Source organism: Hibiscus syriacus, unplaced genomic scaffold, assembly GCF_006381635.1.
Source record: "Hibiscus syriacus cultivar Baekdansim isolate YM2019G1 unplaced genomic scaffold, ASM638163v2 tig00117056_pilon, whole genome shotgun sequence".
NCBI lineage: Eukaryota > Viridiplantae > Streptophyta > Magnoliopsida > Malvales > Malvaceae > Hibiscus > Hibiscus syriacus.
The window spans coordinates 4,245,131-4,271,445 of NW_024063539.1; the positions used below are offsets into that span (position 1 = coordinate 4,245,131).

At 32.8% G+C, this 26,315-nt stretch overlaps 3 protein-coding genes and 2 pseudogenes across 6 annotated transcripts; 1 reads left to right on the forward strand and 4 right to left on the reverse strand.

The window, feature by feature from the left end:
• The first annotated feature begins 258 nt into the window (after positions 1-258).
• On the forward strand, positions 259-3,679 carry LOC120198262 (lysophospholipid acyltransferase LPEAT1-like). Of its 3 annotated transcripts, XM_039199610.1 has the most exons (9): positions 259-976; positions 1,143-1,256; positions 1,388-1,425; positions 1,804-1,868; positions 1,953-2,021; positions 2,200-2,333; positions 2,927-3,067; positions 3,149-3,212; positions 3,643-3,679. In XM_039199610.1, the coding sequence occupies exons 1-9, from the start codon at positions 482-484 to the stop codon at positions 3,660-3,662; spliced, it is 1,140 nt and encodes a 379-aa protein (XP_039055541.1). In that variant the 5' UTR covers positions 259-481; the 3' UTR covers positions 3,663-3,679. The 3 variants fall into 3 exon arrangements, with proteins under 3 accessions (XP_039055541.1, XP_039055540.1, XP_039055542.1); XM_039199609.1 differs by lacking the exon at positions 3,643-3,679 and having other exon boundaries at positions 3,149-3,391; XM_039199611.1 differs by lacking the exon at positions 3,643-3,679 and having other exon boundaries at positions 3,008-3,067; positions 3,149-3,390.
• Positions 3,680-7,636: 3,957 nt separating this feature from the next.
• LOC120198308 (deSI-like protein At4g17486) lies at positions 7,637-10,334 on the reverse strand. 2 transcript variants are annotated; one of them, XM_039199645.1, is made up of 4 exons: positions 10,153-10,334; positions 8,510-8,753; positions 7,980-8,267; positions 7,637-7,869 (listed from the first exon to the last, which is right to left on the reverse strand). In XM_039199645.1, exons 1-4 carry the CDS (start codon positions 10,171-10,173, stop codon positions 7,664-7,666), a joined length of 759 nt encoding a protein of 252 aa, XP_039055576.1. In that variant the 5' UTR covers positions 10,174-10,334; the 3' UTR covers positions 7,637-7,663. The 2 variants fall into 2 exon arrangements, with proteins under 2 accessions (XP_039055576.1, XP_039055577.1); XM_039199646.1 differs by having other exon boundaries at positions 8,510-8,762; positions 10,153-10,330.
• A 549-nt stretch (positions 10,335-10,883) lies between these two features.
• LOC120198239 lies at positions 10,884-13,515 on the reverse strand (annotated as a pseudogene).
• A 1,225-nt stretch (positions 13,516-14,740) lies between these two features.
• LOC120198309 lies at positions 14,741-16,241 on the reverse strand (annotated as a pseudogene).
• A 4,994-nt stretch (positions 16,242-21,235) lies between these two features.
• Positions 21,236-23,167, reverse strand: LOC120198307 (cytochrome P450 734A1-like). Its single transcript, XM_039199644.1, has 4 exons — positions 22,622-23,167; positions 22,228-22,475; positions 21,781-22,144; positions 21,236-21,708 (listed from the first exon to the last, which is right to left on the reverse strand). Exons 1-4 carry the CDS (start codon positions 23,117-23,119, stop codon positions 21,289-21,291), a joined length of 1,530 nt encoding a protein of 509 aa, XP_039055575.1. The 5' UTR covers positions 23,120-23,167; the 3' UTR covers positions 21,236-21,288.
• Between the last annotated feature and the right edge of the window lie 3,148 nt (positions 23,168-26,315).

The window sequence follows — 26,315 nt, forward strand, 5'->3', positions numbered from 1 at the left end:
TCAAAAATTATAATGACTAAATTAACCCCCTTTTTCTAATATATTCAAAATCACTTAAACCAAAATATTTTTATATTATAATAAAAATTTTAGTATTATTTAATATACAAAACTTAAAATATCTTTTTATAATAGTGGAATTAAAATAACTTTTATATAGTATAGAATTCACATTTAAATAATCAATAATTTAGAAAATTCCATTTTTCGAGCATTTGATTTTCCCAGTAATATAAACCAAGGCCTTCAGGAGGACGTGGCGGGCGAAGATCAGAGATTTACAGAAGATTCCATGGCGGTTTTCGCTGATCTAACGAAACCTTTCGTTTTCGATCCTAAACTTTCATTTCCTCCGACATACATTTACGATCAAGTCCAAATTCACTATCCAATCCACTAATTTATCTCTGAATATAGCAATCAAAATATCTTATATAACTAATAATAATATTTACGAAATCACTAGCTTTGTAGAATCAACATGGGATCCGAACTCAATGGCATTACTTCAAAAACGGCCAAGACCGGAGAATCCGACCCAAACGACGACGATGCCTCTGCCAAAGACGGCCTCCCCCTCCTTGAATCCGCCGCCGAAGGTATCCAGGAGCACGAGAAGAAATTCGCTGCCTTCGTGCGCAATGACGTGTACGGTTCAATGGGATGTGGAAAGCTGCCATTGAAAGAGAAACTCCTGCTGGGCATCGCCCTCGTCACGCTTCTCCCTATACGTCTCGTTTTGGTAATGACTATTTTGGTTGTGTATTACTTGATTTGTAGAATTTTTACGCTATTCTCGACCCCGAATCTGGAGGATGAGCAGGAAGATTTTGCACACTTGGGTGGGTGTAGGCGAGCCGTGATTGTCCAGTCGGGTCGGTTTCTTTCTAGGTTGCTGCTTTTTACGGTAGGATTTTATTGGATTAATGAAACTCATAAGGATTCAGCAAATACCCAAGAGAGTTCAAAAACCGAGGTAGAACTTTACTTATTCAGCATTTTTAGTATTCTAATTTGGCATCTTTTAAGATAATTATATGCATTTAGTTATGCTAACTGACAGACTTTAGTTAAACACAAGAAGTAATTGCTTGATCAACATTTTCCTGAATTTTCTATTTCTGTGTATGATTTTTGTACAGAGTACTAAACAATCAGAACAGCAAGAAAGGCCTGGGGCAGTCGTATCTAATCACTTATCCTATTTAGATATCTTCTATCACATGTCCTCTTCCTTTCCAAGTTTTGTTGCCAAGGTCTGTTAACTTTAGCCACTCTTCTCATTTTAATAGTTGATTACGGTATAAAATGTAAGCTTTTGATGTTTTAACTGACATATCTCTTGTTTGGTTTTTTCCTTTGAAATGCTTGGATTTTATTGCTGAAGAGATCAGTGAGTAAACTTCCCTTAATTGGTCTTATCGGGTGAGAGTTAATTTTATCCTCGTAAATTTCTCCCGTGGTTTGGTGCAAAATCTAGTTTGGTTGCCATAATTGATTTTTTTGCCTTTTAAAACTTGATATAGTTATGGGACTTATGTCAATAGTTTTCTTTTATGTCAGTCATTCTCCTAATCTACAAGCTTCACATCTTATGTTGTAAAAATGTCTAGCAAGGGAACCATTTACATTAGAATAAGAATCTTCAGTTTTGGAAAGGGTAATGTGTGCATCAATTAGTTCTTCGTAGTTATATTTTTCTTTTGTTTTGTATGTTTCCTACCAGTTCTATATTTTCTGTGTAGTAGAAATAAATTGGTTTTGAACTGGCGTGATGAATGATATTTGGCTTGTTTCTTACAGCAAATGTCTTGGTTGTGTCTATGTTCAGCGAGAGTCAAAATCATCAGACTTTAAAGGTGTTGCAGGTAAAAAACTGACAACCCCAAACTTGTTTTTCATCACTTTAATTAATCAAAAGTACAATGCAGCCTAACTGGTCTCTCTTTCAGGCATTGTGACCGACAGAATTCGTAATGCACATCAAAATGAATTGGCTCCAATGATGATGCTTTTTCCAGGTTAATCGTCTTATTTATTCACTATGCATTTATCACATAGTTTAATTTATGGTGCATGCTCTACTGTATGAGTGTATATTTATGTCTATAGATGATGTTTCCTAGCATCCAAAGCATTTATATTTCCTATGCCTATCTGTAACTAGTAAAATTTGATTTATTTTCATCTCGAAAACAGAAGGAACCACAAGTAATGGGGATTTCCTCCTCCCATTCAAGACTGGTGCCTTTTTAGCCGGAGCACCTGTTGTGCCTGTTATATTAAGGTACTCATACCAAAGATTTAGTCCAGCCTGGGATTCAATATCTGGGGTGAGTATCTATTAAGCAAAATCAAAACGGCTTAGTGATTTCTGGTGATAGATTGTAATTTTTCCCTTAATTGAGTAGCTGTTTAATACCTATAACTGATCACTGGATATAAAAAGTAGTACATAATAGAAATTTTGGTTTGTGTTTGTTAGTTTTTCGGTGGTGCCTCATTATTAGGTGGTCTTAATACAGATCATTTGTGCACTATAGTTACACCGATGCTGATTTTTGATCGTTACACTAATATTCTGATGATGTTTTGTTGTTTGCATAGTGCATTTGTATAAAATCTGTTAGAACTACTGTAACAAATGCTTGTTCCTGTAACATTTTTCCAGGTTTTGTGGAAGAAGTTTAAGAAGAAACTACTAAATGCGTAGACAATAATGCACTTATTATATAACCTTTAATGGAGAAAATTGGAAACAAAATGTTAATAAAGCGGATGATTATTTGGAAAACATATGATTATATTTCCCCCCAAGGAAGACATTGAATTTAAAATAATTTGATGATAAATATATTTGTTTTATGACCTTTATTCCTCCAGCTGATGTTAATGCTGGTAAGCTGGTCTATATCATCTTTTGTAGGTGCGTCATGTGGTTTTTCTTCTATGTCAATTTGTAAATCACTTGGAGGTAATATGGTTACCTGTTTACTGCCCGTCGCAGCAAGAGAAGGATAATCCAAAACTATATGCTAATAATGTCCGAAAATTGATGGCCTCTGAGGTATCAAATACGACACTATTACTTCAACTGTCTTTTATGTTGCTTTGATGTTAACATTAGCATTGTTTTTGTTGCCTGCAGGGTGGTTTGATACTTTCGGATATCGGTTTGGCTGAGAAGCGAATATACCTTGCTGCTCTCAATGGTAATAATAGACTGCCTAGTGTTTTGCATCCGAAAAACGATTGATAAATTCATCAACCTTGCTTCCACATGCTATCTATTCTCAGTTAAGTTCCTTAATTTGCACTGACAACGTCATTGCAATTATGTGAATTTTATTTATGAAAAGTGTGGCCAGGATCATACGCTATAAGCCACCATTCCTAGTGCCTTTTTTCTTTTTGGTTATAAAGCCTATGTATCTTGGGCTCTTATTTTCTTTTAAATATTTTGTTGGATATTTGTGTTGGAATATACTTGAACGTGGGAATAAAATATATTTTCCAAAATATAAGAAAAATAAGAAAATGGTATGGAATATATATTTATATCCGAGTCCGAATAACATAATATAAGTACACATTAACAATAAGTTTACTGTAAATCTGAAATGTCTTTTTCTGTTCCTGCAGGTTTATTTGGTCAATGCTAAATATGGATTCTCCGTCTGTATAGTCATTGGTTAACTTATCCTTCATTGGAATGTTTTTAATATTGATCTTTCTGTAATACCCCAAAATTTTAGATAATGACCAAAATGAAAATTTTGAAAGTTTGATGGTCAAAGTAGTAAATTGGGAAAAGTTGAGGAAATTAAGTGATAAATTTCCTAAAAAGAATTTTATTTCATAAATAGATGGTTTACTCTTGAGTGTGGAGTTTTATAGAAATCATATTTTTTGATTTGGAATTTTAGTAAAGAAAAACTAGAAAGGGTTAAAGCCGGTAAGGAAATCAGTATTTCAGATCGAATTGGAATTTTACAAAAATTTGAAGGATATTATAAAATGGCTGAAAATATTATTTTAATATTTTATATCAGAGAAATTTGGTTTCGAAGTGAGCAATTTTTCAAATTTAACCGAAACAGTGAAATTTAGTGATTAAAACGCAAATTTTAAAAATTCAAGGAGAATTTCGGAATTAAAAGTTAAAATAATTCAGCTTTGACTTTGAAATATGATAAGGATGAGTTGTCATGGTTTTATGGTAATTAAGAATATTCATTAAGGGTGATTTGGTCTTATTCCAATTAAATGAATAATATATTCATTTAAGTGAAATATAAGTTAAATTAAGATGAAATGTTCTCCACATTTCAACAAAATTTACTCATCTTCTTCTCCAGAACCAGATGTGAGCTTCTTCAAAGGTAAGAGCAAGCTTTAATTTCATTTTCAATCAATTTCTTTAGGATTGTGAGTATGTTGAAAATAGAAAATTGTTATATAGGAAAAACGCTATTATTTAATCTTGTTGGTTGTTCAAGTTCATCTTGAGTTGATGAAAGGGGTTCTTGTGTTTTATGGGTTTTGAAGAGTTAAGTGATTTTAAAGAATTGATTGTAAGAATTGATGCAGAACCTAAGAATGAAGTTAAAGAAAACAGTTTGGATTTTGAATCTGGCAGTAGGTTCGAAAAATCACTAGAAATTATATAAAAATAATTTGGAGATTATTTTTATATATTATGTTCATATATCGATATAGTTTTGTTTAAAACAAACGGGGATCAATTTCAAGTTGTATACAAAAAGATATGAATTTTTAACCAAGGAAAGGTCAGAAAAATCGGACATCAATTTCTGCAAAACAGATTTTGTTGGTCAACTTTTAAAATTCACCATAAATTGTACAGAATGAATTAGAAGGAGTTATTTTATATGGATAGATTCGTATTCGAGTATAGTTTTCAATAGAAGAAATGGAATTGAATTCCAGTGTGTATATCAATACAGAGTATTGATTATTTAAAGGTAGTGTGAATTGTCTGAATATGGAAAATTGATGGATTGTTGTGTAAGTGTTGTATAATTGATATACTATAAAGAAAATGTTGTTTTAGAATTAAAATGAGAGTTAGATGTGATATATGATTGATTTGGAAGTTTAAAAAGATTTGTGGTTTAAGTACAACACTTGTATAGTTGGGGGTACTTAAAGATAATTAGGCTTTTGTGAAAGCATTTGAATGGAAATAATTTCAATGATGGAATTATTGGTATTAAGAATTTAAGTGGTAAAATGGTGAATGACCATTTTGAGTAAATTAGAAAAGTTATTTCCAATACTAAAAAGAATTATTAAGTGTTAAAGTATTTGGTGGTGAATATTTTGAAGTATGATTATGGAATTTATTTTGGAAATATATTTATGTTAATACAATACTAACATATATATAGGTATGAATCTATATTTTGTACATACCATGATTTACTTGGTGTTCAAAGTGATTTGAGTATAGAAGGAAAGATTTATTGTGGACAATAGTGAGGCACAAATATTTGGAAAATTATAAAGTGTCAAGATGAGTGCAATACATGCATGAAATTATACATGGATGTTTTATACATTATCAGGAAGACTTGTGATAAGTCGATCTTGTTTATATCAACATGATTTTATATCATCTTTTATAAATTGACATTGATATGTCAGAGTATGAAATTAAAATGCATTGATCACTGATTTTTGCATATGGTTTTTACCATGAATGTTATTTCGGGTATGAACTGCCCCATTGTTAAATATTGATAATATATACTTTGCCATGGATGGATCAAATAAAATAGACTGTATGCCCAAGTTAGTTATTGAGGGACAGGGTATAGTTGGCATGCCATAGAGTCCAGCAGCAGGCTGTATATTCGAGAATACACTAAAGGATACCTAGTGTATATGGTGGTACGACCTTATGTGCCATAAGAGAATGTACTTAAGGATACCTAGTACAGATGGTGGACACGACCTTATGTGTCATACTCGGGATAGCACTATGGTGCTTATATTTGACTCGTGTACCCAAGATCCTCAGGGTTGTATATTGGGCTATTGTCTATTGTTTATGGTTATTTTCTATGGTATATGGTTATGGAATAATGGCAGTATATTGATAAAATAAGCTTATGAGCTTATGGAATTTAAATGGTAAGTATTTTGGTAAAATAAGCTTACGAGCTTATGGGATAAATAGTAAGGGATTTTATATTATTTTGATCATGGTAAAATATTAGTTATGTTAGTAAAATGACTTTATGGAAACTCGATTTTTGATATTGAAAATCATGCATGAATTGTATTGTACTGTTAAATGTTTAATTGCCTCACTAAGTTTATACTTAGCGTGTGATGATTTTCACGCGTATGTAAAAATCCAATAGAAGATTAAAAAGTTCAAAGTGACATAAAGCATCGAGAGGTATATTTCAATATCAGTAAGATATCCTACTATGGAATTTGATTTTAGATAGTGGCATGTAATTTGAAAATGTTCAATTTATTTGTTGAATAAATTTTGGAAATTTTTATAGTGATGAAAGTTAATTTTTATGAATTTATATGTATTTTAGGAAGCTACTGTAGCATGAACAGTAACTACGATTTTAAACAAAATTTTCTAGAATGATTTTGGGTACCTATTCCCCTACTGTTCATTGTCATTGTTCACTGTTCACTGTTCACGGGTATTGTTCACTATTCATTTAAATAAAATCTTTTGAATTAATTTGGTTACAACGAAACATAATTTTTATGATATGATATTTTTATAATATCATTTATCATTTTAAGAAAATAAATTTTAAATCGCTTTTTAATAAAAAAAAATAGATTTAATAATTCGAGTGACATTTATAATCTGTATAGATATAATTATAGGGATTATGAGTGTTACACTTTAATTAGCGCAATAAATATTATTACTCCCAAGTACCCATTTTGTTCAGAGAAGTCTAGTGGCAACAAGATTTTGAATATGGTAATAATACATTTTAATAGATAAAAGTCAATAAATATATTAGAAATCGAAATATGTAGACTGATTTAACATTTTTCTTATTAAAACAACACTAAAACCGCCTTATTATTTTCTGTTTTATCTACGTAATTTCATATTATTTAAAAAATGAGAAAAGGTTGAACAATATAACTTTTCTAATAAAATCACCACAAAATTAAGGAAAATTAGTGTCATTCCTTTTCTATTTCATGAAATTTCAATTACTTAAAATTTATAATTATTTATAAATAATAATGATGCATATTAAGCTAAATTCCATTTCAAATTTCTTTAAAAGATTTGAAATTATTCTTCTAAAAGACGGGTTCTATGTCTAATAATAATATTATTGATAACCTCATAAATTTCAATATTCCACATCTCTAAACAATAAACATATGAATGAATACCAATAAAAAATCTAAAAAATACATTAATAATTAGGGCCTTTTAAGACAGGAATAAATCAGCATCTTTTTTCAGCACCTTGGTGTTGTGTTACAAACATGATTACATACTAAAGAAACAAGAACACAACACCAAACAAATCTTCAACCATCAAAGCCTTTTCTATGGAGCTTGCACTCAAAATGCCAAAGAAAAATCCCCCAACCACTTATTTTTTCTTACCTTTTCCTTTCAACATAAAACATTGATCTATCTTTTCAATTCCGATGATGGTAGTAGGAGGTCTCTAGAGGATGACTTAAGTAGCGAAGATTTCTGCTTCCTCGACACCGAAGACAGGAAACTAAAGCTCGATCTCAGTCTCTTCTTCTCACTATCTTGCTGTTCGTAATTCGGATCGTGCTTTACTACTGAAGTTCTAAGGCCTTCAGGAAGGATGCAGTTGCACATTGAACCTGACACAGAGACAAGTTTGAGATGAGCAACAAATGCGAGATGGGAATACGCAGGTGACATATCAGAGAAATGATTTACAATCTTGCAAGATGCGGATTTAACAGTGTACCTATCCTTGCCAGTCGATTTACCCATTTAGGTATTCGTTTCCCAGTCAGTTTCTGACAAATATCATCACAGAAATGGTTGCAATTCTTGATGATCAAGTGATATGTATCTCCATTGTACCTTTCCGAGTAGCGCTCCATGAAATACCTTACCTGGACAGGGTCCAGTGTTGTGGTTCCAATGAACACCGATTTCTTAAACTTGAATCCCGGGCATTGTCGTGGCTCAACCTCGAAAACACCACTGGTTGGATAGTCATGAGCTCCAAATGCATATTCCACACCATGAACTACACAGAGTATAGGTAGAGTCATTAGAAAAGCGACAAGTAAAACTCAAGAACCCGATAGCAATGACATGATCGTCAAGTATGTATTTTGCATATTTAAGTGCATTGCAGTCATAAAATATTAAAATGCTGGCTATTAACTATTGTTTCTACCATTATATTTCCAAATCAATTAATCAGCAGAGAAACTATACACAAGGGGCAAAGGAGATATTTTTCTAGTAAAAATCTTATCAACCAACCTTGCACACCAGAATGGAAGATACCCAGGCCTGCCCAGTAAATATAACCATTCATGGGAGTTAGGTCGTATACGTTGAGATACACCGGAGTACAGCTCGGACTAAATGTAGTCGGCTTCACCTTCGGGAAAAAGCAACAAGAAGCTGATTTGTTTTTTAAAAGGCGTGACACCATGAATTTCCATCTCTTCTTTTTTTCAAATTCCATCTTTCTTAAACAGTAAGAACAGTCTTCAATTAATGCCTACACAACCTTGGGCAAAATTAGCAAACATTAGCTGTTGTCTTAAAGGAAGTAAGTTCTTTCACAATCATCGTATATGAAAAGCAAAGACAAAAACAGATACCGGAAATGAAGACGATGAGATAAATCCCAAGCACTTTTGTATACAAAGATTGCACAACGTAACATCGTTAAAAGTATTTTTACCTAAGACAAACCATTGTGTGGAAATACCATAACATAATGGGGCAGCACTGTTTATACACTGTCATGAGCTAACAAATCCAAACTTCCTTACAGTTTAATCTATTGACAATTGAAATCAATCATTCAACAACAAATATCAAATACCAGAAACCATCCCAAAGCAAAGGAGAAATGCAACTATTAATGGTTATCCTCTAAAAGTCCAGAAGTAGGAATTTGTTTGACAGAGAAGGAATGGGAAGTCCAGTTCGAGCAAATAACATCTTTTATTTGTCTGGTAGTGGGAAAAGAAAATCGGGGTAGAAAACTAGAAAGATAGAAAATATTGGTGTGCATTGTAGGAAAGATGCAAAAAATGAAAGATGGTAATTTTACCTATCCATTCATTGCTTGGTAGAATTTGAAAATGAGAGGAAAGAAAATGAAACTTTAGAACTTGCATCCCTTTCATTTCCTGTCTTCTTAGTATTACAATTGGGAACGATTTGTTTTTATATGTAAAGATAGAAATTGTCAATGACTTTTATTTTCTTTCCTACCAAACACACTCAATTTATTTTCTTTCTACTTTTCCACACAACCAATCACACCCTAAAAGTCCAATTCAAATACAAGGAGAAGCAAACTGGTTTATCATATGACAAAGAATAATCACATAAAAAGGATGGATGTTTGTATGCTCTTATACACATTAAAACCTATTGTTACCATAAAAAACCAAATCCATGAAGAATATAACAATAACAAAATAGAATATCACAATGCTAGTTAATTTAATTTACCCAGCATTTTATACAAAACTTTTCCCAAAGATATCAACGAATTAACACACACATCAATGAAAAAGGGAAAGAAACCCAATACAGAATGATCAAACATAAGAAAGGAAACAGAACATTAACTTTTAGCAGCAGATTTAATCATCAAATCCCATTTTCCAAATCCATTTCCCGATGGAAATGTAATTAGTTTACTTTTGTATATGTGGCAGGGAAAAAGGAAAATAATAATAATAAAGTTGATAAGAAGAAAAGAATCAGTTCAGATCTACTGAAAATCGTTCATACCCAGAAGAAGAAAGCAAACAGAACAACAACAATGTGATAGCACAGATAAGCGGACGGGTTTAAGTCCATAATTTCAACAAATGATCCTACCCAAAAATATATTTAAAATAAAAACGGGAAACAGAGAAAGAGAGGAGGGGACGTACAGGTCGAGAGAAGAAGGCCATTCAACGTGGAAGGGAAAGCAAGCCGCCACTACAGAAACGAAGCTGAGTTGGCATCGAAGGGAACGCTTCGAGTTTCTGTGTGGCGGCGAACGGAGAGAAAACAAGACGAAGAAGAAGAATAAGATGATGATGAATCGTTTTATCGTTAAAGAGATAATGAAGGATAAGCCTTGAAAACTGGAAAAAAAAAAACTCAATGATTTTAAGGAAGAAGAGGAAAGAGAACAGGTAAAGCCATAAAAGCTTTCTTTCTTTCTCTCTCCCCCTCCCTCCTCTCTCCCCCTTTCTCTGTTCCTCTTAATACCCCCTTCGTATTTTTTTTTATTTTTTCACTCCGCTCCTCAATGGCTTCCACGCCTTCTTTCCCTTAATTTTACTGTTTTTTATGGATTTATTTTTTATTTATCCATTAACATGTCAATAAATCGGGTTGGATTATCCAACAAAAACTTAATTTTATTATTATTTATTAAATTAAAAATCTGATCGAATACGAGGAAATATGAAACGACAAAGTGTGTCATAGTCAAAACGGCAAGTATACGAACTCTCTTCACCAATCAGCATTGTTGCAGGCTCTGATTGGATTTGATTTCTTCTTTGAACTCCATTGCAGTACTAGTAAAGCAGTTGAACAATAAAAAGAGAGCCCTTTCTGTAGAACATTATTCAATTTTCATCACTGTAAAAATGGTTTGTAAAAAATGTCTCGATGAACTTCAAATCTTGCATTTTTTTTGAATGGATGAAATGTCGCGATCAATCGAACAAATAGTAAATCAGATCGAACCGACCGAGTTAACTGAGTCCATGCATCCTGAAATGGCAAGAGGTGAATCAGACATTGTATTGTCTGAACTGAAACCAAATTTGTCTCGCATACATAATCATAGTTAAAGCATAATCACATGCTTCCTGAAAGTTTTTTTTTTTCATGTATTTGAAGTGTTACCTAACGATATTATCCTTAACCCTCATGTTCGATATGTACCGAACACAAGTGTTGGACACAACTATTTCATATAAAAGCTTGAAGTCCGGACCAACACGGTGATAAGTTGCAGCTAGGGGTTTTGACTTATAAAAAGAAATGTAGGTAGGTTAAACAGATTGTGGGCAAACAACCAGTCATCCCATGTGTATGAAACTTCAGCCTATGACAGTTTCCTACGTGGTCTGTCTGGAACGCTTGTCCAGTTGTATAACCTTGGTGATAAGTACAATAATTGATCATATCAAACAGATTTGGTAGGCCAACACCATCCCCATGGACAAGTTTCTAAGCTTTACTTCTATTATCACAAAGAATTACTATCGGATTCGGATGTGAGTTTTAGATACAAATACGTTCATTTTTTAAGTATGTATGTTTAGATATATGTCGGATATCGATACCGGGACTTTTACTGCGAAGAAATGTTCACAGGAATCATATATTAACTGCACTGTCGAAGACTTTTTCTGCAATGTATTTTTTATAGGAGGCAGCTCCCTTCTGCTGTAGTTTATCTGGATGAAGACACAGCAAAGCCTTTGGTATGCTTTCTTTACAGCTCGTCCTTCAATTATATCAGTAAGTGGGACTAGTTTCCAACCACTATCAGCCCAAAGAACCTGTTTTTTACAACCAAAGTTAGTCTTTCTTAGATTCCATTGCGAATGTTGGATATAAGTATATATTTTCGATATATTTGGAGGATCCTTACATATTGTAAGGTCGACAACAGTAACGGATATTTCCTTGTTTTCCAGTCGATCATTGCCGTATTTTAGCATCGATGGCCTGCATTAGGATGAATTAACCGGCTGAAAAAATGTGAAGCTACATAGGTGTTAGTGGATATGTTTATAGCTGCTTTTAGTGTACTCTTTGTTACCTGGATTTCTTCATGATCCATGCCATATTGTGGCAAAATTCTCTCTTTTGGAACTGGTGTCAGGTCTTTTATCTGTTCATCACCCAAAGTGGAGCAATCCATTAGAGGTTCAGTCTCAATCATATACCTTAAAATCTCAACATATTTGAACATTACAACGCACGGTTGGAATGAAAACTGGAATATATCAACTATTTTGCAGGAAGTGTACAGATAGATATGAAGTGAAATCATGTATGACATACCAAAAAGTTAACCTCAGACGACTCTGTTGGATCCTCAGAAACGGTCTTAGAGCCATCAGGAACTGATTCCAGTATAGAGTAAGTGGATAATAAGTACTGAACATTTGAAAATCCATGGTGTACTTATTGAAAGAAAATGTCAAATGATGTTAACCTAGTTTAAACCAGATGAACTGACCAGTGTCTTTTTCTGAGCTATTAGTATTCATTTTTTATCCACTGTTGAACATACGATCGCCGACACAAACATCTGGAGGTTTTTTATTCTTTTGCTTCAATCTAGAGCCATGATTCTCAGTGGCAATGTCATTTCTGGGTTTCGGTGAACCCTCCTGGTTGAAAATTTTAATGAACTCTTTGACATTTCCTCTGCCTCTGCCTTTTCCATTGTCCCATGAGTTCCTATGGGAGCTTCTTGCACTACTTGTACTGGCTTCTACATTGTTCGGAGGTTTCGGTCGAGGCTTGTGTATTTCTTTACCAACTGCAGAAATGGGATACTGGGTCTTTTTTTCAGCCTTTGAACTAGGAAAGATAGCGTCACCAGAAACTTCCTTATCAGCTCTTTTAGGCCAACTTTCTGACCGGGACTCTGGAATGTTGCCTTCCTCGATAATTTGAACCTGTTCATTGACTTCGTTCCTCTGATGGAGGGCTGTGTTTATTATTGTCATTTGATGACATTCTATCAGTAGTGTTGAAATTTTTATGCAAATTTGCTTCTTTGGGTTCCATTTCTGTAGTTTCACAAGCTATCCAACCATTAGCACTTGAGCATCTCTGCAGTTTATCCTTCTCTTTGAATCTATGACTTCCCCTTAGAGGAATGGCAAATGGCACTCCTCCTTTGTTTGCCCGTTTGTATATTTCGCAGTGAAACCGGTTATCGTTTCCCGGAACTTCTGAACTGCTTAAATCTTCTTTCGAATCGCCTTGAAAACCACTTATTGCTTCCCCATATTTATCATGATTTGTTTGGCATGAGAATCTTGACATAGGAGAATATGCATGGTAAGTTGAACCATTTGAAGAACCATCCTTGCTTTTATATATGGGGAGGTCCATTCCTTTGTTCAATTTGGCAGGAAGGCAGGGAAGTTAAAGGTAACAAAAGTAAGCTATGGGCAAACTTAATAAAAATGTACCATGTTACTCGGATTCGGGTGTGAATGTTGGATACAGATTCGTGTCTAACACGGAAATTCAATGGGAGAAACTGAACAACCCTTCTAACCTTAGAGATTTAAGTGGTTTCTTCAATCAACATCTTATGATAAGGAAATTAAGGACATTATTTAACCAGTTTAGGGACAATATGAAACACTGTTACAAGACAAGCTTACAGGTCTTTTTTTTAACAACATAGAACGAGTGCCCGTATGTGCAGATATAACCAAAAACATGAAAGATTATATATAACAAAATGAAGGCCAAAAGGGTGAAATTCAGAACCTGAATTGAAGGAAATGAACTGCTAAAAGATTCAGCCTTTGGTGGCAATGGCCTACAAGGACTCGATATCTGTCAAAGATTGATTCCCTCTAAAAATATCATCAAAGAAGTCGTTTCTGGAGCATCTTCTTCGATTCATCGTCCCTTCTTCACCGAACACCAGCTTTTTGCTTAAGCCGGACCGTGGATTCCGGTGTGCAACCACTGCTTTATCACTTGTTCTTCTAAAAGCAGATGACGATGATGATGAATCCACGTCTTAACCAAAACTGTACCGTATCTCTTGAACCGATGACCTCCTTAGTGGACCACCAAAGACATCATTGAAATCTATGTCTAAGTTGGAGTCCATGGATGTTTTTTTAGGATTACAGTCTAAAAGAACAATTCTCTTTCTGTGAAAATGTCTGCATCGTCTTCATTGTAGTGTGGGAAATTGGCGGGAAATAGGATGAAGTCCTTAAACTGTCAAAAGGGAAACCACAAATGAACTCGCAGAACATGTTTTTCTGTTGATGAAGCTGAGGAATTTCATGAGATAAGACTTTTTCTTCTTTTTTTTGAAATTTTGATAGTGAAAGTAGAAGGAAATGAAAGAAAGGGGTTTATCAAAAGATTTAAGCCACAAAAAGGTTCTATTTTATCCATGGATAAGACTAGAAAAATGCCAAAAAAAACATAAGATATGGCTTTCAAGTCTATTTTATAATTCAATGGAAAGTTTTCGATTTGCAATTCCAGATTTTAATCGTGAAGAATTTAATTTCTGTTGATTTGGAATGAAAGTAATAGCTTGTGAGTGGTCGATTCTGAAATCTATAAACATTATAACTGTTGTAAAAGGACCCAAGACACCATGTTATCCTTTATACTTTCATTGTAATTTCGGACAACAAAAAGCCAAATTTTCAAGGGAAATCACACAGACTGTGGCAGACAATGCAACAAGTCTTCATCATTAAAACAAAATCAGTAAAAACCTTAACAAGATTCAACTTTCCCCTATCAAGGGACTCTGCAACAACAACCGAACCGATGAGCCGATCCATTAGAATAACATGAGATCCGCAGCTGTGCGACTGTTATTCCGAACCATCCGGGAAAGCATCCAATGCGTCTCGCTTGCCATTGATGTAGAATTCCAAGACTGCTTTCATTCTTTGAAGTTTATCTGGGTGGTAATTCACATGAACAATAGCTGGCTTTAATTTCTTCAGTTTGTCATCTTTTCTCACTGTTTTAAACAGGACTTTACTGTTCATAAACATGTAGAAATCCATAGTTCTTTTAGCAGCAAGAAGGCCATCATACCCTGGAAGTGGTGGAAAGAAGAGTTCCTCATTGAAAACAGCTTGGTCCCATGAGTTTTCTTGTCGAGCAAGGCGGTCAGCGACGCGATCCAAAAGCTCAATCGAAGCAATAGTAGGCCTTGTATAAAAGAAACCAGAGTTGAAAACCCAGATTCTCATTGTATGAGCAAATCGTGCCCATCCCATAGCAGGCTCGTCGAAGACATCATTATATCCATATGCAGTCATGTTATCGTGACCGTCGGTCATGGACTCGACATTGGAATCACGGTAAAGATGGTTGAACGGGTTCTGTAAGTATACTATATCGACATCCAAGGAAGAACACTATATCCAAGTTGAAAAAACTCCCTTAAAATTCGGAACTTCAGTCCGGAGACAGCATGATTGCCTCCTGTTTTACCAACGGCATCAATACCGTCGTCCGGATCCCTCTTGTACACCGGGACATCATTCGATTTGCAGAACTCCACAATGTGATCATCTAAAGCTATAACAAGGTAATTATTTGTACCAACTCTCTTGATGCTAGAAAACCAAACCTCCAACGTCTCTTTCACATTTGAATTGGCAAGAGCCACAACAAGTTCTTTCTCGACAGCAACTTCCTCCAAGATCTTAGCCAACCTCGGGTTCACCAATGTATCGGGAATGACGGTCGGGTTAGTTCGCAAAGCCTTGACGGTACCGAAAGGTCCACCTTTGTGCTGTTCACCCAACACCAAAAACTGCTTCTCTGCATGATCTTTGCCTTGTTCAACCAGTCGAAGCTTATATTTCAAATCTCTGATCTGCTTCTTTAATTTGGGAATTATTCTCCGATAGAGAGACGAATTCGGACTTCAGCATCTTAATCTGCTCCGAGGTTTCGCACGAAGAAGAATCGAGCTGAAAAACAGCAGAGAAAACGATGGCGTATCCATCAAACAACAAACATTAAATCAAATTGACATTAGTATGAAGATTAATTATCACGTTAAAAGGGAACATTAATCAAAATAAGAGGAGAACCTGGATATTGGAATGCCAAATCGACGAGTTCGAACTGAGGGATAGGAAATGATGAGGCCATGAGGGAAATAGAAAGCAATGAGACAACCGATGACAAGTCCGGTAACAATGGCTATTGCGATCCGAGATCGTAGTGACTGCTGCGCTTTGTCCCTACGACCCACCACCGCCATGGATGAAGAATTTAAAAGACTTTTCGTCTAACTTGTCTATTGCAGCTTGCTAGCTTGGAAATTTACTCCTACTTTTGGTAGAGAAGACAAGATTTTGATTTGGTCAACTGATTTTGATGAAAGAAACGATCCAACGGATCATTTATGGAATAAGGTCGTCGACTTTTCTACAGTCTGTCGTTTTCCATTAATCTGCACTTGTTTCAACTTATTAGTTAAGTGCTAGTTGTCATATAAATTACAGAGAAGATTCCTGTTCAGTGTTCTTCCCCACTTCCCACCCTCAAAGAAGTCAGAAGATCTTCATTATCGGTTCGGTTGAGATCAATGCATTTATTTAATTTAATTAATAATTAATACGCTGTTATAAAATGCAAAAATAATAGTAAAAATAATAATTGAAATACCCCAAACAAAAAAAAAACAAAGGTTTTGTTGAGTCCCGACAATTAGATACAAAATAGTCTTAGGATTATAAAAAATTATTTTATTGAGTCTATCGACTATTTAAACTAAAATATGATCATCCTACTATTTATTATGTTTTAAAATCATTCTTTTCCGTTAAAAAATTAATGATCGTCTGTGCTAGATGTTAACACGCTGACTGAGATATGATAAAATTTGATCTCATAATCTTAAACGACTGTCATATCTCAGTCATTATGTTAATGTCCAACTCGGACGACCATTAATTTTTTATAGGAATATGACAAGTTTGGAACATAATAAATAGTCGGATAATCATTGTGTAACTTTTAATAGTCAAGAGACTCAATAAAATAATTTTCTACTATTGGGGGACTATTTTATAATTTTTCATAGGTGACGAACTTAACAAAATAATATCTTATAGTCCGGATACTATTTGTATACTTTATTCAAAATCAAATGAGACTTTATGAATAAAAAAATTAATTAAATTACGTTGATCATTAATAAACAAACATACTAATTATCACATTAATAAATAGTTAAAGTGGATAAATTTTAACTTAACCACTGAATTTTAAGTAGAATATTAATTTAACCTTAAACTTTATATAAAATACTAATTTAAACTCTAAATTTTAGATAAAATATCAATTTGACTCTAAATCTAGTCAAAGTTTCCATAATCGGCTGCCACTCATCATCATTATTGGTCACCACCGACCATCATCATCGACGATAGTTGGATCTCAAAAATTTTATTCACTCAATTTTAACCTCATGAACGTGAATCTAATGTCTCATTTTATAAAAAAAATGCTCTGAACATCATAAACCTAGTATAGTATCCTTCAAATTCCTCTAATAAAAAACCACAATAAAAAATTTATCATTATATTCATTTAAAAATAAGAACACTAAAAATTTAAATTTATATTGTAATACATTTATATGTTAATAATAATTTTATTTATATAAATCAAGTATATTTTTTATCAAAATTTGGTGGTATAAAAAAGGAACATCAATAAAATCCAAATTTCATGATTGTTCTTTAGGGCCACTTCCATTTGAAGAGCTTATATAAATGAGGATGGAAAAATATATGCCCAGAGTGGGATTTCTTAACTGTGCAGCAAAATATTAATTGTAGCTTAAGGGTCATAAATCATCCAAATATAGAAGTATTTTATGGGTTGATGGTAAGTGATAACTGATAACATATAGACACACACTTCACTTCCCTTTTTGTTTTTTGTTTTTTTTTTTAAGTTCAACTTAACTATGACGTTAGATTTCAAAGGAACATTAACATCTAACAACAAACCCTTTTCATATGCATGAAATTGTTATTATTATTGTCCCACTAGAAGAAGAAAAGCTTATCACATGCAAATCAAGCGGGCATACGCAGGGATATCGAGAGAGCGGGAGGGGTAATTGTCTCCTAAATTTTTTAAATTTTTTTATATTATATATATATATATATTTATATATTTAAAAATATATTTTTATCTCTTTAAATTTGTATAAATTCACACTTCCTTAAAATTTTATAAATTCACCCTAAACATAAAATAATGCCTCCGTCTTTGTAGATATGCAACCAACGTAGAAATTAATTGATCAGTTAAAGAGTAAAGGTCTGAAGAAATAATCCATTAATCGATAGGGTGTATTTGGATTTCTGATTTTGCTTTAATATATAGAATCTGTAGCTTTTCTTCTTCCCAGATTCTCTCATATAAATTAAATTATTATCATTATAAAATGATTATATTAAGATATAAATTAAGATTTTTTTTATTTTTTCTAAAAGAATATAATGATAAATTTATTATTACGTTTTATTTTTAAAGAAATTTAAGAGTTTTAAATCAGGAATATAAAGTTTAATGTATTTTTGGGTGAAAACAGACATTGAATTCGTAATTATAAGATAAAAAATGAGTCAATTAGAAATTTTGGAATCTAACGATAGTTGGAGACAATGATCAGTGATGGCAACCGAAGGTGACCAATAACAATGATAAGTGGCGGCCAAAACTTTGACTGGATTTAGAGGTCATATTGAAATTTTATCTAAAGTTTAAGACTTAAATTAACATTTTATATAAAGTTTAAGTTCATATTATTAATATACTTAAACTTTAGGGGTTATGTTAAAATTTAACCATTTTTATTAACAAGTAACTACAATTAACTGCCAATAATCAAAATAAGATGGATCGAAAATAAAAGTGATCAATATTAAACTTTTTCAAAATTGATAATTAAAATCAAACAGACTAAAAATAAAATAAACACCAATGTAGTTCACCCTTATTATATTTTTAGGTTGGTCTATTAATGAATTTATTATTTGGTTGGGTTTGAATATTGATTTAGTTTGGTTTTTTTTGGATGTTATATCGTTTGGACATAACCAACCTTTGTAATGGCAGGTGGGTATCATTAAGTCAAGTTGGTTCGATGGTACCAATTCTTCTTAAGGTTGAAAGATAAAATATAAATACTAAAATTGTACACATATATTTCATGACCATAATGCTCATTTCTTGAAAATTCTAATTGGTGATTTATAATTTTTCCTTAAATAATTGAGAGATCCTTAAATGAATGAGAAATTATTTTATAAACCCTCCTAGTTAGGGCCGGCCCTGGGCCGGAACAGGAGGGACTTTCGTCAATGACCCATAATATTTTTCATAGTGCCTATTAATATAATACTTATTTGGCGCTAAATAAAGAAATAAATAGGGGTTTATTTCTTTTATTTCGTCCCGGGCCAAAAAATACATAGAGCCGGTCCTGCTCCTAATCATATAAGATATGTTCTCGACCAATAAAATTAAACATGTTAGTAATTTTTAATCATTATTAAATTTCAGTTTATTTTTTAATTATTTATTTATTTCCCTAACAGCATAAATTTTCATCTCTTCTTCAACCATTTAACTCCCTCCCATCTTGTCCACAACCACCATGGCCACCGCACCGCACACCTGCTGCAGCAAACTCTCCTGCCGATGGATCAAATTCCAATCTTCCTTCAGAGTCTTGCACTGAGTCAAGAACAATTTGTATTATTTTTAATGATCTATTTAATCTTGCGAGAGGGCCATCTTGAGATCCCAAGTTGTCCACATATACTTTTCAATGTAGTTCAATCACGTCGATAACAACAGATCTATTGCTTCATATTTGGCACCGCTGTAAACGTCGCTCTTCTCGTCTACTTCTAAAGTTGTAAATGTCCACTTCATTTTTTGCTCTTCTCGTCCACTGAAATGAACAAGCTGTAAATGTTTACAGCTTCATATCGGTACCTCTGGAGCTGATCACCGGCCGGAGATCGGTGGGTGAATTCGGCGAAGTTATAGATATCATTCATTGGGCTAAACTAACGACAAACTGTCGAGGAGATGAAGCTGTTAAAGTCGTCGATTCAAGGGTAACAGCCGTGCCCAAAGATGAAGCAGTTCATTTGTTGTTCATTGCGATGCTATGCGTGCAAATGTTATTGACCTTCCTTCATTAACCTGAGCAGCGAACTTCATCGTCCGACGATGGTCATGGTGGTTGTGGTTAATGATGGGAGGGGAGTTAAATGGTTGAAGAAGAGAAGAAAATTTAATACTGATAGGGAAATAAATAATTAATTAAAAATTAAACCTAAATTCAATAATAATTAAAAATAATTATTGACATATTTAATTTTATTAGTTGGAATCATATCTTATATAGTGAGGAGGGTCTATAAAATAATTTCTCCTAAATTAATACATATATAATTTATAATGATTAATATTTTAGTTTTAGATTTTAATATCCAAGCCCGGTTCATTTTATTATTATTTATTTTAATAAAGTCTATTATAATTTCAAAGATAGTATTTGAGAATTTTTCTGTTATTGAAATATTCTATTAATTTATATTCTTTAAGCACATACATCTAATTAATTACAACGTATAAATAAAATAACTGACAGATCTGTGTAATATGTTAAAACCAAATTTAAAATTTAATTATCATATTTATTTAATTTGTTCGGCGTACAATTAATTATGATAATCTTTCTATTGACATAAATACAAAAAAAAAATAATAAATATATTCAACAAATTTTAAAAAAAAATGAATTGTCCATAACCGATTGTCTTCTTCATAAAAATTCATTATTTCCTCTGCAAACTCGGTAACCGATGGTCATTTTCTTTATTTAAAGAACCGATGAATAATTATTCTTTTAATCATCGTTTTTTATTTAAATTAAAAAGAATATATCAATGACCGTCTATCAGAAAAAGATTGTTCCCATGAAGAAAGTCCTTTGGCTTCTTTTTCATTAATTCCATTTACTGGTTTCTTTAATATGATATATTTAAAAAAAATTAATTAAGATACCGTTATCCATTTGCGAAAAAGAAAACATTATCTCTTCACACATAATTGAAATGTGGGGTATGGTCAAGATTTACTGAATAGGATTTAAGCATGAAGATATATATTACATAGTAGATAATGATAATTAACTGGGCCGAGTTCAAATATATTAACTTAGAAAATTCAAATTTTATTTTACGTAGATCGACGAAGACCCTTCAAAAGCATCATAAAGTTGTTCTTGTTAAGACTATCTGCACGCCATTCTGGGGCTCAAGGGAGATGAACAGCTTCGGTGCATGGATGTACGTTGGCGACACGCCCAGCGAATAATTCCGGATAATCATAGCCAAAATGGTTTTCATCTCGACGGTGGCTAAAGTCTGGCCGACACAAAATCTAGGCCCCAAACCATATGGAATAAACGACGCTAAATGCTTTCGAGACTCTTTGAATCTCGAAGGATTGAATTTGTGAGCATCGTTTCCCCATACGTCGACGTCGTGATGCACGGCGGCCAGTGCCAGATAAAGCTCTGTCCCGGCGGGAACGTCGATATTTCCTAGCTTGACATCTTTGTATGCTTTTCTCATCAACATTACTATTGGTGGGTAGAGCCGGAGTGTTTCATCGATTATCATGTTCACCTGTTCATCAACTGAATCACCTACGATTCAACCTTGCTCAAGCAAATATTACTATGAAAGGAGTTAACTTACGATCTTCAAGTCTTTCAAATTGTCTGCAACCGGAACCTTATTGTTTCCGAGGACCCGAACAACTTCTTCTCTTGCCTTGTCCTGCCATTCCGGATTCAAAGCCAGAAGCAGAAGCGCCCATGATAAAGCATTAGCCGATGTTTCTTTTCCGGCAAAGTAAAAGGTCTTGAATTCGCCTATTATTTCATCTTCTCCCAACGTCTCTTCTTCATCATCCTGATTCTTATATGAAGACATCAAGAGACTGAGTAGACTCGAGGAATCGTCTCTGCTTTTGTTGTTAGCTCGGATCAGTGCACGAATCGATTCATTAGTTTCCTTCTCTAATCTCCACATCTCTCTGTTATTCTTAGTTGGCCAAAACCTGACATGAAGTCGAATATATGTAGAATACATGCAAGTTTTTAAAGAAAATGAAGTTAGAATAACATAGACGGAAAAGATTACGTTGAGCCAGGTATATTAAGACTTTCTACTGCAAGAGAGAAAAACTGCATCTGCTGTTCTTGTAACATAAAGATTCGTCTTCCTTGTTCAAAAAAGGATCCAAAAGCAGTTCTTGAAATAATATCAGCTGAGAGCTCATGAAGTTCTTTGAACACTTCCAATTCGAATTCATTTCTCCCTGCTCTTCTTTCCTCCCATTTCTCCAGCATTTTAGTTGTCTCCACGACGATATCTGGTAACCAACCCGCCTGTTGAAAACAGTTTTCACGAGTTCCATAAATCATACTGTATTATATATAAATTTGTCGAATTGAATCCGAATTAGAAATTATCATTATTTCGAGTTTGATTAAGTTTGGAAGTGACATGATTAAAAACTTTGATCATTAATTACCTTGACTCTTTCCATGCGGAAGGGATGATTTAAAATCCTCCTATGAAGTGCCCATTGTTGGCCTAACAATGCAACAAGTCCCTGTCCAAATAGAATCTTGCCTTTAGGGTCAAATCCGGTTTTATCAAACGAACCACCTCCTGTGTTCATAGTGATCTCCTTGATCATATCCGGGTCAGAAATTGCTAGAATCGGTTTTGAACCAGACCAATACAAAAACGGTTTCCCGTACATGCTAGACCAGATGTGGTAGAATGGAGCCACACGGGGGATGATGTCGTGGTCGCCGTTGAGAAGTGGCGATCGTTTCGACGTCGCTTCGTCGAACAGACGGCCGATCTCGGCCATGTTTCCGAAGATCGGACGGTAGCCGGGGCCGGTTATTCCTTGCCTTTTGAAATGGCTTTGGATTCTCAAAGGGATCCATATGGTGGAGTAGGCAACTTTGAGGAGACGGGTGCAGAGAATTGCCACGAAAACAAGAATTAGATGATTCATTTGTGAGTTCGCAGTATCTCTATGTGGGAGAGAGCTGAAGCTTGTCAGCGGTGGTGTGTCGAGGGCTACGTATTGTGATAATTTCAATCATTATGTATTACTGAAGCTACAATTCTTGAATGGAATTATATTATTAATAAATTAATAAATATATTTTTAAATATTTTATTATCAATAATCAGTTGGTCTAGTGAGATAAGGTATTAGGTCTCTTAAGTAAGATTAGGGGATCAAATCCTGGCGTTTGTGAATGGAGCAAACTGAGTTGGGAGAGTTACCCTCGTCTCTGCAGTACCCGATCTGGATTAGACGGTCAATAGATCGGATATTAGTGATTAATTCAAAAAAAATAGTATTTTATTAACATAGTACTAAACTATTATATTAATATTAAATGTATAAAATAATATTATTTATTATTAATAATTTAATAATATTATTTTATTTATTATATACTATTAAATTTAAAATATCATATCATATATCATTATAATATAACTGAATATATATTAATATAATATTAAAAATATAATAATATTAAAATTATATTATAAAATTAATGTTTTCATTAAAATTATATTAAAATATCATTTTAATATTAAATAAATAAAATATTCTTCTTCATATTATTATTATTTTGTTATCCTCCTGGTTCCAAGGTTTTGCCTTGACTAATTCGGATCAACCCGCGTCACACACCTGATTTTGGTGAGTGAGTCTCCCAATAGAGATTTTTTGCATACATAATGACTCAAACTCAAAACATTATTTAAGCGAAAAAATTAATATTATTTTGAATGTTTTTACTTTAAAGTGAAAAGTTAAGAAATATTTTTACGAAAAAATCAAGTGGTAAAACATTTTACAAAATATACAAAGAAACTAGAAAAATAAATTACATCAAAAAATTAATTTCAATTATTAAACATTAAAAAATATTTTTTATAAAATAAATTATTGCTATTAAATATTAAAAATATTTTATAAAAAATATTTTTCAACTATCAAACGCTTCCTTAATTTTGTTTTTGTTCAAAACGTCATTAATTTGTTTGTTTTTGTTCAAAACACCAAACGCGCATTCGAATGTCCTGAAACAATGTCTTCAGTCTTCACTCAGGATTGAATCGTCGCGACTCGACTCCAGATTCCAGACGCTTAATGTTCAAACACCACGTGATTATTAATTACAAGGAATAGTTATATGGGTAAACTACAAACTTTAACGCTCAACCTTATTTTAATTCTTATTTTAATCATTAAAATTTAAAAAATATCAATTTAGTCATTAAATTTTTAAATTTCTATGTCATAAAATAATTAATAGTATTATGCTATGATAGACGACATAAAACGACGTTGTTTTTAATTCATATAAAATTCATTTTTCATTTTTCTTCATTTTCCCATTTTCTTTCTTTCTTTCTTTCTTTTTTCTTTCTTTCCTTATCCTTCTATTTGTCCAGATTTTGACCATCACACACCATTGTCGATCATCATCAATGAAGATCGATGAGTAGCAAATTTTTTTATCAAACTCATTTTGTCTTTCTAAATATGAATATGGTGTCTATTTAATCGAAAAATACCTCAAACTCCATCATTCATCATTGAATGTTTTAATTTATGGTTCATTAATCTCCATCATTCATCATTAGATCACATTGATTTTAAAGTATGTGATTTTTTCACCGTCTTTTCCCCCTCTAATCAAGATCATCTAGCAAACCACCAAAAATTCGATAACATGATATAGCCGACCTCACACTATAAACCCTCGTTGCTCCACCATCAACTTCCCCAAATAACCACCTTTCGATCACCATCACCACCAACTAATTGTCATCCATACTTCCCTTTTAAATTGCGTAGTGATGTGTAGTGACGAAGGAACATACAATTTAGGGTAGACACATGCTCATTTTAAAAATTGAATTTTCTTTTATTAGTAGTTCATTTTATTAGTCATGCTCATCTTAAAATTTTATTTTGTTCATTTCGTATATAAAAGTTTTATATTGTTAATATTTGTGTGCTTATCCTAAAAAATATTTTTAAATTTGTCACTGATGAGGTGATGTGGATAAGAAACGGTCGATTATTAGATCACTTTTATGGAAATAAAGCATATCATTTTTTAATAAGATATTGTCAATTATGCCAATGGGCATTGATGATGGTGGTATGTGGAGGGACCCTAATATATATATATATATATATATATGAAATTCAATAACATTTTTATTATATGTGTTAGTTTGGTTTCAAACCTATTAAATAATATAATATTTAATGTATTGATTGTAATTTTATTATACAGTGCTGAATACGGATTTCCATAATGGTGTTTATTAGATAGTTAGATAGATCTATCATTTGTTACCCAAAAAAGTTATCTAAATATCATATTAGTATCATTGATTCTCATATCTATGCAACCATCTTTCATGTCAATATTGTAATGGTAAATAACATTTTCTTTCAATCAAATGAAAAGATTAAGGTAAACTACGCTTTTAGTATCTCAACTATTATTTTTATCCATTTTGATACTTAAACTTTTATTTGTTTCAAAATCATACCTAACATTTACTTTTTGTTTCGTTTTAGTACCTCACCGTAAAAAAACATAGTGGAGATGTTAAAACATGACATTTTTATGGGTAAATTACATCATTCATCACTCAATTATCTCTCCACTCCTATTTTGGTCACTGAAGTTTAATTTTTTAGTTAAATTACTTAACTTTCAAATAACTCCTAATTTAATCACTCTAACTTTCAAATTTAATTTTTTTTTATCTTAATTATATAATAATAATAAAAATTTCAAGCCACAAAAATTATTAATAAAATAAATTAGAGTGGTTAAAACATGGGCAATTTGAAAGTTGAGTAGTTAAACCGAAAATTTTTAAACTTTAGTGACCAAAATAGGAGTGACAAGATAGTTGAGTGATGAATAATGTAATTTAGCTATAAAAATGTCACATGCAACAGCGGTTCTGTTAAGGTATCAAAACGAAACAAAAAGGCGAGATACCACAACAAAACAATAAATAAACGTTAGGTGTGATTTTGAAATAAATAAACGTTTAGGTATCAAAACCAGACAAAAATAATGATTTAGATACTAAACGTGTAGTTTAATATTAATATAATAAGAAAGGTTGAAAAATATTGATATAATTGAAAA

Coding starts and splice junctions, on each gene's coding strand:
- LOC120198262 (XM_039199609.1), top strand. CDS start 482: ATGGGATCCGAACTCAATGGCATTACTTCAAAAACGGCCAAGACCGGA. Junction 2,022..2,199: donor AATGATGATGCTTTTTCCAG/GTTAATCGTCTT, acceptor TCTCGAAAACAG/AAGGAACCACAAGTAATGGG. Junction 3,068..3,148: donor GAAAATTGATGGCCTCTGAG/GTATCAAATACG, acceptor TGTTGCCTGCAG/GGTGGTTTGATACTTTCGGA.
- LOC120198308 (XM_039199645.1), bottom strand. CDS start 10,173: ATGGCCTTCTTCTCTCGACCT. Junction 8,754..10,152: donor TGGCCTTCTTCTCTCGACCT/GTACGTCCCCTC, acceptor AAGGTTGTGTAG/GCATTAATTGAAGACTGTTC. Junction 8,268..8,509: donor CTTCCATTCTGGTGTGCAAG/GTTGGTTGATAA, acceptor TACTCTGTGTAG/TTCATGGTGTGGAATATGCA.
- LOC120198307 (XM_039199644.1), bottom strand. CDS start 23,119: ATGAATCATCTAATTCTTGTTTTCGTGGCAATTCTCTGCACCCGTCTC. Junction 22,145..22,227: donor CTTAATATACCTGGCTCAAC/GTAATCTTTTCC, acceptor ACTTCATGTCAG/GTTTTGGCCAACTAAGAATA. Junction 21,709..21,780: donor ATTTGAAAGACTTGAAGATC/GTAAGTTAACTC, acceptor GTTGATGAACAG/GTGAACATGATAATCGATGA.